Genomic DNA, 10763 nt, shown 5'->3' on the forward strand with positions numbered 1-10763 from the left:
CTTTAACAAAGGCGGTTTGGAGGCGGGCGTATCAGATTCTTACGCTATTGACTAGTGCATGGGACAGGAAGATAAAACAATAACCCAGGGTTTAAGACTGAGAATTTGGATTCACGTAATAGACCTTTTTGAGGTCAAACGTGGAAAGTCTGATGTTACACGAAGTTTGATTGGCTCGATAGTTTTGTGGAGCCAATGAAATTTCGTGTAACATCAGACTTTCCGCGTTTGACGTCTTTATAAGAAAGTCTATTGAAATGTCAGCGGTTGAGTGGAGCTCTCGGCTTAATCCGTGTCCTATGAATGAATCGTGGAGCAGCAAGACGAAAACGTAAAGATCTGGAACACAAGCAAAGATTTAAAAGCCAAGTATTGTATGTAGGTCCATTGCAAGAGAAGAGGACTAGCCTGGCTCTCCACGCGGGCTTGCTATCAGCCAAAATTAAAGTAACTGATAGATCCTGGCATCTTGTTCATCAAGTTCCACATCTTTCAAAAGAGGGATTTGTGACGACGTGCCATGCACATGCATTGAAAAGGCGTCATCATGCATGAGGAGTGGAGCAGCTGCTTGTCGTGCATGAGGAAGAGACGGAAGGAAGTTATTATTGTATAGTCCGAGAAAATTGTTGATATTGACAGAGGTGATTGAAGTACCTGGAAACACCTGTTCTGGTGTTTGGAGTTGTAAGACAGAAATAACTCGTCTACATGCATGTCACTCGTGGTTGCTATAGAAATTCGTTAACTGTCCACCGCTTGACTTACGAGTTATTTTAGTCAGTATTTATGCTTTAATTTCAGTTCATTTCGCGTGATGAAAACTTTAATGAAAATCCCGGATTAAGTATAGTCGGGCAAACCGCGTAAAATTTAATATTTTATCAAACTGGTGGCTATTAAACAAATTTTTTTTCACACACGTTTATTTATGCTACAGCACGCCAGCTGAAACAACTTGATTAGTAAATTTGTTTTTCAGTGGATTTTATTCGTTCTCATCCGCAGCTCTTTTGCATCGAAACTCTGTCAAGAACAATAAAGGTTCCGTTGCTGGACAGAAATTCACATTACCACATCCAAATATCAAATGTGAGTTCTCATTTAATAAACTTTTGTGTAATTTGACGTATAATTATGGTTTAATTGTCGCCTCGGTATTGACCGTTCATCGTTAAATATTAAATATAATATATACAACTTTTAATCCTAACTACAGGACTTTTGTCTAATCCTAATGATAGTGTAGTATAGTATAGCTTTATCAATGATGATTCATCTCAGCAACATTTTAGCCTCGTATGTAAAGATTATTTTCATTTGAACCAGGTTATCAGTATTAAACACATCATGGCTTCAATCCCGTCAGTGAGTGAAACTCCGTCACAAGACAAAGCATTAAACACTGTAGGACGAAGCAGAGAAGAAAAGCTTTTAAAAACAAACGAAACTGTAGAAGATGGAAAAGCACTTCGTAAAAAAATCCGTCATCTTCGTCGAGAGCACGAAAAACAAGCGAAGAGTTTAACCCAGGATTTGAAAGACATTCGCGAGACACTCTCTGACGTGAATAGTTTGAACAAACTGGAGATGTCTGGTGGAAATTATGGGGCAAGGAGAAGCAATAGAAATGATCGGAAAGGTGATGATTGTTACGACAGGAACTCGACGAAAACCGAAAGAAGACGAGAGAAGTCGAAGGGAAAAGAAATGGAGAAACCCGAAAACATACCCTCCTCTTCTCAACGGCAAAAGATCGTGACATTGGAAGATGGAAACAGCTGTGCTGGTTTGGAAAAGAAGTCTGATGTGAAGCAGAGTCCGAGTGATGTTATACTATCTCTCTCCAGTATTGATCTGCAATGAATAGCACCTAGAACCAGCTTGATTGTCCGTAATCATAGACTAAGCTATGCGCTGTAAACAGACTTTTCCTCTAGGTTTTCTCCTGTAGAAACACACCGTGGTTGATCATTACTGGACTTTTAGGAAAAACAGATCAGCATATAACAATAATTTGTAAGGTAATTTTGCATAAGAACGTTGCAACCATATTTTCAATCATTTCATAAGCAAGTCTATATCTGTTCAAATTACTGAACATCGAAGAGAAACAGTTTGCATATACATGCAGATTAGATACGTGCGTTATTCATATTTTTATCAGTGTAGAGTAATGAGTGTGCTAATGAGCGCCTATAAGACTATAGTGTTGGACGTTAATTGTGTTGTATTACTGCTTAGTGACTTTCCATGACAATAGAAGCTTTAATCGTTACCAATAATAAATATCAGATCGACGAGCTTCGAGCAGCGATACAGCTGAGTTTCTCTCAAATTTATAAACGAAATATCTGTAGTTTATCAACACACGTCAAGTGGTCAATTTGTACCAAATAATTGTGTGTGAATCCTCCGAGAAGTACAGCAAAACATACAAGATTGACTTCAAAATACGGGGTGAAGACATAAGTCTGAATTTGGATGCAAGGGAGACGAGATTAAGAGGAGTTTTACAATTTTATGCAGAAAGCTTTCGAGGTGAAAGATGAATCCAAATGTGGAAACAGATGTGCCAAGAAATAAGAAGAAACAAGCGATTGCCATGTTCTGTCGTTCTCAACAAGTTCTGACGAAGAAACTAAAAAATATTGACGTGGAATGTACGAAAGCGTTATCAGGAATTGACCGTGATCTCGAGAAGACCAGGGCGTCCCTCAAAGCATTCAGGGTTAATCAGTTGGGACCTAAGTCTAGTTCTCTTGACAGTCAACTATCATTCCATAAACAGGACCTCGAACATACCCCTTATCCCCCCCGGAGAAGAAGTCAGCCACATCTAGCATTTGGAAATGATGGCCCGTTGAAAGCATTTGCAAGACGTCGATCGTTGGTGGTAAGTGCACCGATTGTTTTTATAAAACATTGTTAAAACAGTGTCATAACAGTGTCATGAAGGACCTTCTAGGTTCACAGGGGATCCACCTGGGTCTCCAAGCGTTCCTCATGATACACCATTTAATAAATATAACATCTGCTCTAGACGAATGCCCGACCGCAAGAGGCAGTGAGGAGAAATATTGGAATAAACCAAGGAGACAAAGGAGGTAGAAAAGATATGAAGATGGATAAAATGAGTGGACAAAAGATGTCTGACATCAATCATAACTTGGGAGAGAAGGATTTCAACGTGGAGGTGAAAGAAACAGATCAAGCAGTGTCAGGCAGTTTACCAGATGACAAGCGTTTTGAAGTGAATTATGAGATAGAAACAGAAGTGGCCATGACTCAGGGGAATCTGGATACGAAACTTGCTGTGTTCCACGGGAAAATTGGCAGTGAAATGCAAGAAGAACTGGGTACAAACGAGAGTCAGGATCAATCGAGTTGGCCGAGCAATCCTGGAAATGAAGATAAAAACGACAGCGAAGCTTGGAATGAAGGAAGAAGCCCTGGTGACACGTTAAGAGATTCCTGGACAAATGAAGACGTTGAACTTTATGAAACCGTCGACGAGAACCGTCTCCTGCCAACTAAAGCAAGCCTTGCACCAGAGGATTCATCTTCACCGATATTTCGGAAACGATCGGAAAGACGGCGTGCCAGCTTACCAAATCTTATATACAGCAGATCTGACACAGCTCCTCCTAAGTCAATGAAAATGAAAATAAGACGAAGCCCCAGTTTGGAAAGCATAAAAGAAATATTTCAAGAAAATACACGGAATTTCCCGTCTTCAAGACTAGCGCTGAGGCCACGTCGTAGCTCAATAGCAGGTATAACTATGATTTCGCAGCCTGGGTTTGAATCTTCGCTGAACCAAAGTCTACCAGAGTTGAACAAAACCTCTCCTCGAGGGTCATCTCAGGATCATCACGTGCAAGAATCATTGCGCAAAATCGGGAGACGAATGTCAACCGCTGTGACTGGACAGTATCTTGAGAGGAGATTGCTGGCGCATCGCGGGGTTAAAATGCCGGCCACTACACGATCAACAACGAGAGAGTCCTGGCCACCACCAACCAGAACTCCTGCTCCCAATGAACTGGGTATGAGTGACCTTGAAGAATGTCGGTATTTACGAAGACGTACATCTAAGTAGTGTGATCCCCTAGGGGCAGGTTGTATAAAAGCGTCGTTATCTTTAACTCTGATTAGCGCTAATTACTGTGGTTAAATCCTTAACTATCATTAGTTAACTACAAAACATAGTTTGTCGGATGATTAACTGTGAGGTTGTTAAACAGTGAAATAGCATCAAGTATCTCATCATTATTGACCGCTGCTATAGATTTTGAACAAGACTGAGGACTCGTATTCACAAAATTTGACAGGATTTTGATCGAAAATATTGGAAAAAATGCAATAAAAAAAAGGAAAAAGTTCAAAAAACATCAAAATGAAAGCATATTGACAGTTTACAAGTTTCGACGGAGCCTTTTCTGAGTGGATAACGGTTGAAAACCATGGTATGTGTTGATTGAAATGTTTTTTCACTCCTCAAAAGTTCAACACGCCATTTTTAACTATTTTTTGAAAAGTTATAAACTTTGCCCTTGAGGATAGTTAACTTTACATTCTGAGGTTAACTTGAACTAGATTTTAACTACAGTTAATGCTAACTAAGTTTTTATACAACCAGCTTACATAAAAGATATTATTTTTATCAACCATGTTGTTTGTTGTGCAACTTCTTGAGCTCAGTTGGGGGTTGTGATGACAAGAAATAAGACCAAACAAGATTTTAGTTGCTGTTTTGACCATTTTTTAATAAGTTTGTCTGTCATCAGAGTTTGATGCACATACAACATAAAATCAGACATTTTTCAAGTACATTGTTTCTGCTATTATATGTGTCATACACATGAAATAGGGTGCAGTTTTCAAGTCAATTCTGATTAAAACTCTTCACGAAACTTAAGACAATAGCAGTATATATATATATATATAGTCGGTTTTGCCATCAAATTTTTTCAAATCTATGATATGATTTTCAGTTCAGGCACAATGTGGTTCAACCAACAACGTTTGTTGTTGTCCTCCTTGCCTCCCGGATTCCACTGCTTGATTTCACAATAATTTATTAAATACATTAGGTTAGTGTCACAGATCATTATTTCTTATGAATCTATTCCCTTCAGAGTGTTTTCCAATGTAAACATACCGACTTCGTCCAAACGTCCCATGATGATCTCCTTCGTCAGTTAATTGCTGCGGTAATGGTGTGTAGTTACTACCTTTCATTTGCTTTCCCGTTTTCTGTTCTTCAGGCTGAAATATTTGCACAAAATCTTGTTGTTAGCTGACAAGCTTTTAGACATTAAACACTGCCACAAGCTATCCTCACCATTGCTTCTTCTCCTGGGGCGATGACTTTTAGAAAAGCACCTCTTTTTTGACCTTCCTGTCTCTCCTTAGATGACACTTGTTTTGAATCCAAAAACTTGAGTTTGGGCAGTTTATACAGAACAAAATATCTAAAACAAACAATGGTTTCTTTAACCAGGAGAATTTTGAATATCTTTTGTCATTTTGTGGGTGAAATATTTCTTGTTTATCCTTCACATATGAATTTTCTTTGGGTAATCTCTGCAGTAACAATGTGAAAGGAAATGGTTGCTACATATCTAACTTTGTTTTCTGCTTTATTACCTGTATCTCTGGTAGTCTTCTTCATCTTTTTCCAAGTCAGATAATTCATTTGGACAAGCTGTGTTCCCCAGTAGACTCAAGTAAGTCAACGATGGGAGACATTTGGTAATTTTCTCAAGAAGAGATTCCAAATCTGTTATCTGGTGAAACTTGATTAAGGAAAGATTAGGCAATTCTAAGATATATCAGCATTGCAGTGAATGTAGTTCTGTTTGACCAGCTTATTAAAAACAAGGATACTTTATTTTTGTTCATAGTTAGAGTTTCAAGATAATTTAATAGTGGAAATATGACATCATCATCAATTTCATTTCCGTCTAAATTTAGTGTGCGTAATTCTGTGAAACCTTGAATGCCTTCTAAATTCCTGGAAAAGAAAGATTATCATATCACTGAGTTAACGATTGTAATGCTTGTATCAGTTCATAACTAATGTCCTACCTCAGTCGGTTGAAGCTAAGATCAAGTCGTAGGATATTTGGTCCATATGTTATTCCTAAGCTTGGTGGAATGGTTAGGGCATCTCTACCAACCATTGATAGCTATCATAATTCAAAGAATCTCTGTTAGTTAGGAACAGCACAGTAGTCAAAGTCATGGATATATCAAATACTACAAGTATGGTACTGTCAAGAAATATATTTGCATCAAATGCGGTATAATAACTCCCTAAAATAGACGAAAACACTCCTCAAGTCTCAACTCTTCTTGACTGACTTGATTGACAAAGGCTCTTAGGTTCAAAGATCAAGAAGTGTTTTGGTCTATTTTAGAGAGTCATACCAGATTGGTTCTATGCAAATATACCCTGTGCAGTCATAAAGTCATATGATCGACATATTTATTTGAAAACATATTCTATTATTTCTTCCCACAATTTTAAAAAATTCATTTGCATTCACAAACAAGCATTATTCCAATCAACATTGTTTACGTAGCTATATGGTGAAATATATTAATTAACAATTGTTCCATTCATTGTGGTAAATCGGCAATTTAATGTCGAAATTGAAAATTGAAACGTCTAGTCCAAAACGCAGTCTTGCGAGCATTTATTGTTCATGAAACACTTACCTGAGTACCATTCACCACATAATCCTCCTCGTTTTCCATAATTCATTAATATTTTTGAAAGGTTTTCGATTAAAATCGTGACAAAATATTCAGAATATAAACAAAAATAAATGCCTTCACTTGCAACTTTCGTCACCGGTGCTCGGCTAACTCTCGGGAGAACACGTCACGCTCGTAATGAGTTGTCAGTTCCTGTTTTTGTTTTCTGAAAATCGCTTATATTGTATTCTTTTCGTCAAGAACTATCTTTTTACTCCTCAGCTTATAAATAAATAAATCGCATAAACTCTAATAGAATCCCTTTTTCGTCTTTGTGATAAAAAAAATTGTGATAACGAATACTCACGACTCTTTCCGATGTATCCATGACAACATGAAGCCAAGTTTTGATTCTATGGAAGAAATACTCTAGTTTCTCTAGTTTTGTTTGAAATACCGCGATTTCGTGCTGTTTTTTTGTACGAATGGACTCGGAATATTTGAAAAGACATGTAGGAAAAGCTTTGGCAGAAGGCCTGGCAGAAGTTTGCCTGAAAAGACCGGTAGATCCCGTGGAGTATTTAGCTTTTTGGCTGAGAAAATACGTTGAAAATGAAGCTTACAATATATGTCAAGGTACTAACGTACATTTATTTCTTTTTCTTGCCTGACTATAAAACTAAGAAATATATTTTGGTAAATGTGGATTTTCTGTTTCTATTATTTGCTTCATCCAACACCAGTGATAAATTATGATTTCACTCTAAACTGTTTTAACTGTGTTTTTTAAAATATTCTCAGCAAAAGGAGGAAGCAATTCAGCTGGAAAAGGAGCAGAAAATTGCAGACGAGGAGGAATTGTATCGAGCTCGTATGAAAGAAGAAGCTGAATTTCTTGCAAAGCAAGAGGCATATGCAAGAGCGGCAGCTGAACCAATTATTATTGACAATACACCACGACCCATGCCACCAGAGCTTAATCAAACATTAGAAACAGTTTCAGAACGAGAAGAAGAGGAACCAGACACAACAGGTTCGAATGAGCTTCTCTAACTAGATATTGCTAGTTTAAGTTGTATCAATTATAATAAAACTCACTTTAACTGAGGCGATTGCCGGGCCCACCTTCTCTTTGGTTGTCAAGTTTGAGCTAGGTCAGATTTGTTTTAAATGTTCTTTATCAATTCAGGCAATGTGGAACAAAATGTTGCAGACGGTGAAGAAACAGAGAACCAGCCAGGTACAGAACAACCACAACCAGGTGAGATGCTTGCTTATCTTTGTTAATAGTAGCTGATTGAACTATTTGTGAAGACAAGTTGAAATTGATGACATATATATGTTATATAGAAGTCTCGCTTACTCGGATACCTGAGGAGGGTGAAGCAGTGGCGGATGCTACAGATGAGGTGCATGATGGGATAGAAAATGTACAAGATGGGATAGATGAGGTGCGTGAAGGGACAGATGAGGTGCGTGAAGGGACAGATGAACAGCCTGATGACATGGAGGATGTTCCTGATGACAATATAGATGAACCTGATGATCAGGCTTAAAAAATATTTGTTTAATTATCTTAAAATACATATTGTACAGAAACACTCTTGTTTGTTCATATTTTGTTCAAACATTTTGGGATATATTGTCAGTGATTAGTTCACTACTGGACATTGATTCAAAATTTCATTTGTCAATTATCACCAACAATAGTCATGATTGTGTATGAACACAATTAAGGCTTTCATGACAAGTCTGTGTTGGTCTGTGGAAGCCAGGTTCAGGTGTTTTCATTACCTATGTTTCATGGACGTTTTCACTCCTAATTCAATGGTATTTAACAAAAGCATTGATTGAACACGAGGATTAGGAGTGCACAAATCATTCCACCAACTAATTTTGTCATAACATGCATTTACATAGAAAAGACCAACGAAAGTCAGTTGTAGCTTCGTAATTCACCCAGTTCAATGAAAAACGAAATCTATTGCTGATGTTAATATTCTTAATAAATACGTTTATCTCAACTGACTATTTTTGTCAGCAAACGGACAATAAACTTAAATGTGAGATGTGATATTGTTTTTCATCCACACTTCAGTAGCATTTACTTAGTTCTTTGAAAGCTTCGTTGAACTTTTTCATTCAACTTTTAGCCTGTCTTGGGCGTCGATAACTCAGGCTGTCATCTGAAGATCACAATATCTACATTATTTCACTGAAAACTGACATGCAGCTCTCTTTCATCGAGAATCGTCTAATCTTCGACAGATCCAAATAATAAACTAAGCCTTTCTCAAAATAATTACCACGACTGTGTGAAAATTAAATATAGTTCCCGCAGTTTGAATCCTACTGTGTTTCGCCTATTTAGAATCACTGTTTCCCTCTCTGTATGCACTGTTTCCGAACAGTTTGAACCTGATACACATAGCTACAATGATTGACGAAAACAACGCATGCATGCATGGTAAAAACAAAATAGAGTTATTTTCGGCAACTATGTGGGCAATGAATTGCAAGGGAAATTCAGGAAACATCTTTGAATTTCTCTTGCAAGAAGTATACAGAGCTTCTTAGTATATAGTGGAAAGAAATATGATGATTTGTGTGATATTTAAACGACTTCACAATCACCACTCGTTTCTGTGTCGGCGATATGTGAATTTCCACCCATAGACTCATAGTGTTCAACTGATTGCCAAAACATCGCATTGGCAAAATAAAGTAACCCCGTCTCGTATCTCCTGCAGGATCCTGTAGAGCAAAGCTATTGCTAATCCTCGGCTAGCCCATCACAGGACATCTATATATACTGTTGGTGGATTCTCCACAGGCCTGTGATGCCATTAGTGAACTGATTTGTTTGAACCGTCGCAAGATCTTTGATCTCAAGAGGTAAGAAGTGTCTTTCTTTCAATAACAGTTAGACTGTGTGCTTGCGTTTCTCTGCCGTCTGTGTGAGGTGCATGTGAAAAATACTCTCTGAGTTGTTGTTAAATATAATTTTAAAACGTTTTTGTCCGTGCTTCGGATAATATAGAATGCTCAGGAGTGACCCTGCCTGCATATGAATTAATTTCAAGTTACCATTAATTTAGTGTTAACGATTGCATGAAACCAATTTTCATAAACAAAAAATCCAGCCCCGCACAAAAAGCAATGAATTGCCGAAAATAACTTAGTTCATCTGATATACAGTGTATGACACAGTGGTTAGTACATGTGTCTTTCATCTCTGTGACTGAGGTTTGATTCCTGTAATATGCAGTTGTCTGATTATAATTTCCCTCAGTCACATGTGAGAAGATTGCTTCACAATTGTTAAAACTTTTAAACCAAACCCAACAAATTATTTTTTTTGGTGACCGCAAAGTTTGCCGGGTTTTATTTGGACACTGTTTTATTGCTGTATACTGAATACACCGCCAGCATGGTCATATTTTTTAATCTATTAATCGTGTCTAGTTGGTCCACTAAATTTGAGATTTCTTTATCAGGGTTTAGCTTGCTATATCATGTACTCATTGACAACAGCAGAGCATGCACCTACATTTTGACGTCTTTCATTGATGTAGCTAGTTCAGACACAAACAACTGATGAACGACACTTTTATTAAGACCAAACTTGCTTTCAATAAGATTTCAGTCTAAATTCGAAACATTCACTGCAGTTTCCCATCAATCCCACAGCTTTAGTAAACACTGGGATTATGTTTATCCGTGTTGCAACAGGCGGTCTCGTTTTCATGTTGAGAGACACGTTGTCTCCTACGGATCCTACAAGCAAGCAGTCATACGCTTATTCAGCTGTTGTCTTGTGTGGCTTTTGAAAATGCGGACAAAAATAATTAAAGCATCTTGATACCCGACCGAGCTGTTTAATAGATTTGTGACCAGTTGCTTTTGTAAGGAAGGAGGGAACGTAGAACAAAAGGGTTTTATGTCAGGTTAAAAAGAAAGTCGTGTTAGTGTCAGCTTGCGAAGAAAGGATCTTTCTTGCTTTCATTTGCCTCCTAGTGACTCGTCACAAGTAATTAGACTTGCGAGATGTTTTCATG

General features: G+C 37.7%; 4 protein-coding genes across 4 annotated transcripts; 3 read left to right on the forward strand and 1 right to left on the reverse strand.

The window, feature by feature from the left end:
- The first annotated feature begins 634 nt into the window (after positions 1-634).
- LOC114527659 lies at positions 635-2451 on the forward strand. Its single transcript, XM_028549366.1, has 3 exons — positions 635-644; positions 1009-1092; positions 1330-2451. The coding sequence occupies exon 3, from the start codon at positions 1351-1353 to the stop codon at positions 1864-1866; it is 516 nt and encodes a 171-aa protein (XP_028405167.1). The 5' UTR covers positions 635-644; positions 1009-1092; positions 1330-1350; the 3' UTR covers positions 1867-2451.
- Positions 2452-2511: 60 nt separating this feature from the next.
- LOC114527702 lies at positions 2512-4102 on the forward strand. Its single transcript, XM_028549409.1, has 2 exons — positions 2512-2896; positions 3044-4102. Exons 1-2 carry the CDS (start codon positions 2549-2551, stop codon positions 4100-4102), a joined length of 1407 nt encoding a protein of 468 aa, XP_028405210.1. The 5' UTR covers positions 2512-2548.
- An 890-nt stretch (positions 4103-4992) lies between these two features.
- On the reverse strand, positions 4993-6972 carry LOC114527654 (leucine-rich melanocyte differentiation-associated protein-like). Its single transcript, XM_028549358.1, has 6 exons — positions 6727-6972; positions 6094-6194; positions 5893-6019; positions 5653-5792; positions 5348-5477; positions 4993-5271 (listed from the first exon to the last, which is right to left on the reverse strand). Exons 1-6 carry the CDS (start codon positions 6763-6765, stop codon positions 5104-5106), a joined length of 705 nt encoding a protein of 234 aa, XP_028405159.1. The 5' UTR covers positions 6766-6972; the 3' UTR covers positions 4993-5103.
- Positions 6973-7102: 130 nt separating this feature from the next.
- On the forward strand, positions 7103-8794 carry LOC114527655 (DPY30 domain-containing protein 1-like). The gene is made up of 4 exons (XM_028549359.1): positions 7103-7349; positions 7507-7738; positions 7895-7966; positions 8056-8794. The coding sequence occupies exons 1-4, from the start codon at positions 7191-7193 to the stop codon at positions 8259-8261; spliced, it is 669 nt and encodes a 222-aa protein (XP_028405160.1). The 5' UTR covers positions 7103-7190; the 3' UTR covers positions 8262-8794.
- The last annotated feature ends 1969 nt before the right edge of the window (positions 8795-10763 follow it).

Source organism: Dendronephthya gigantea, unplaced genomic scaffold (genome assembly GCF_004324835.1).
Source record: "Dendronephthya gigantea isolate DGI-Jeju-01 unplaced genomic scaffold, DenGig_1.0 000045F, whole genome shotgun sequence".
Classification (NCBI taxonomy): Eukaryota; Metazoa; Cnidaria; class Anthozoa; order Malacalcyonacea; family Nephtheidae; genus Dendronephthya; species Dendronephthya gigantea.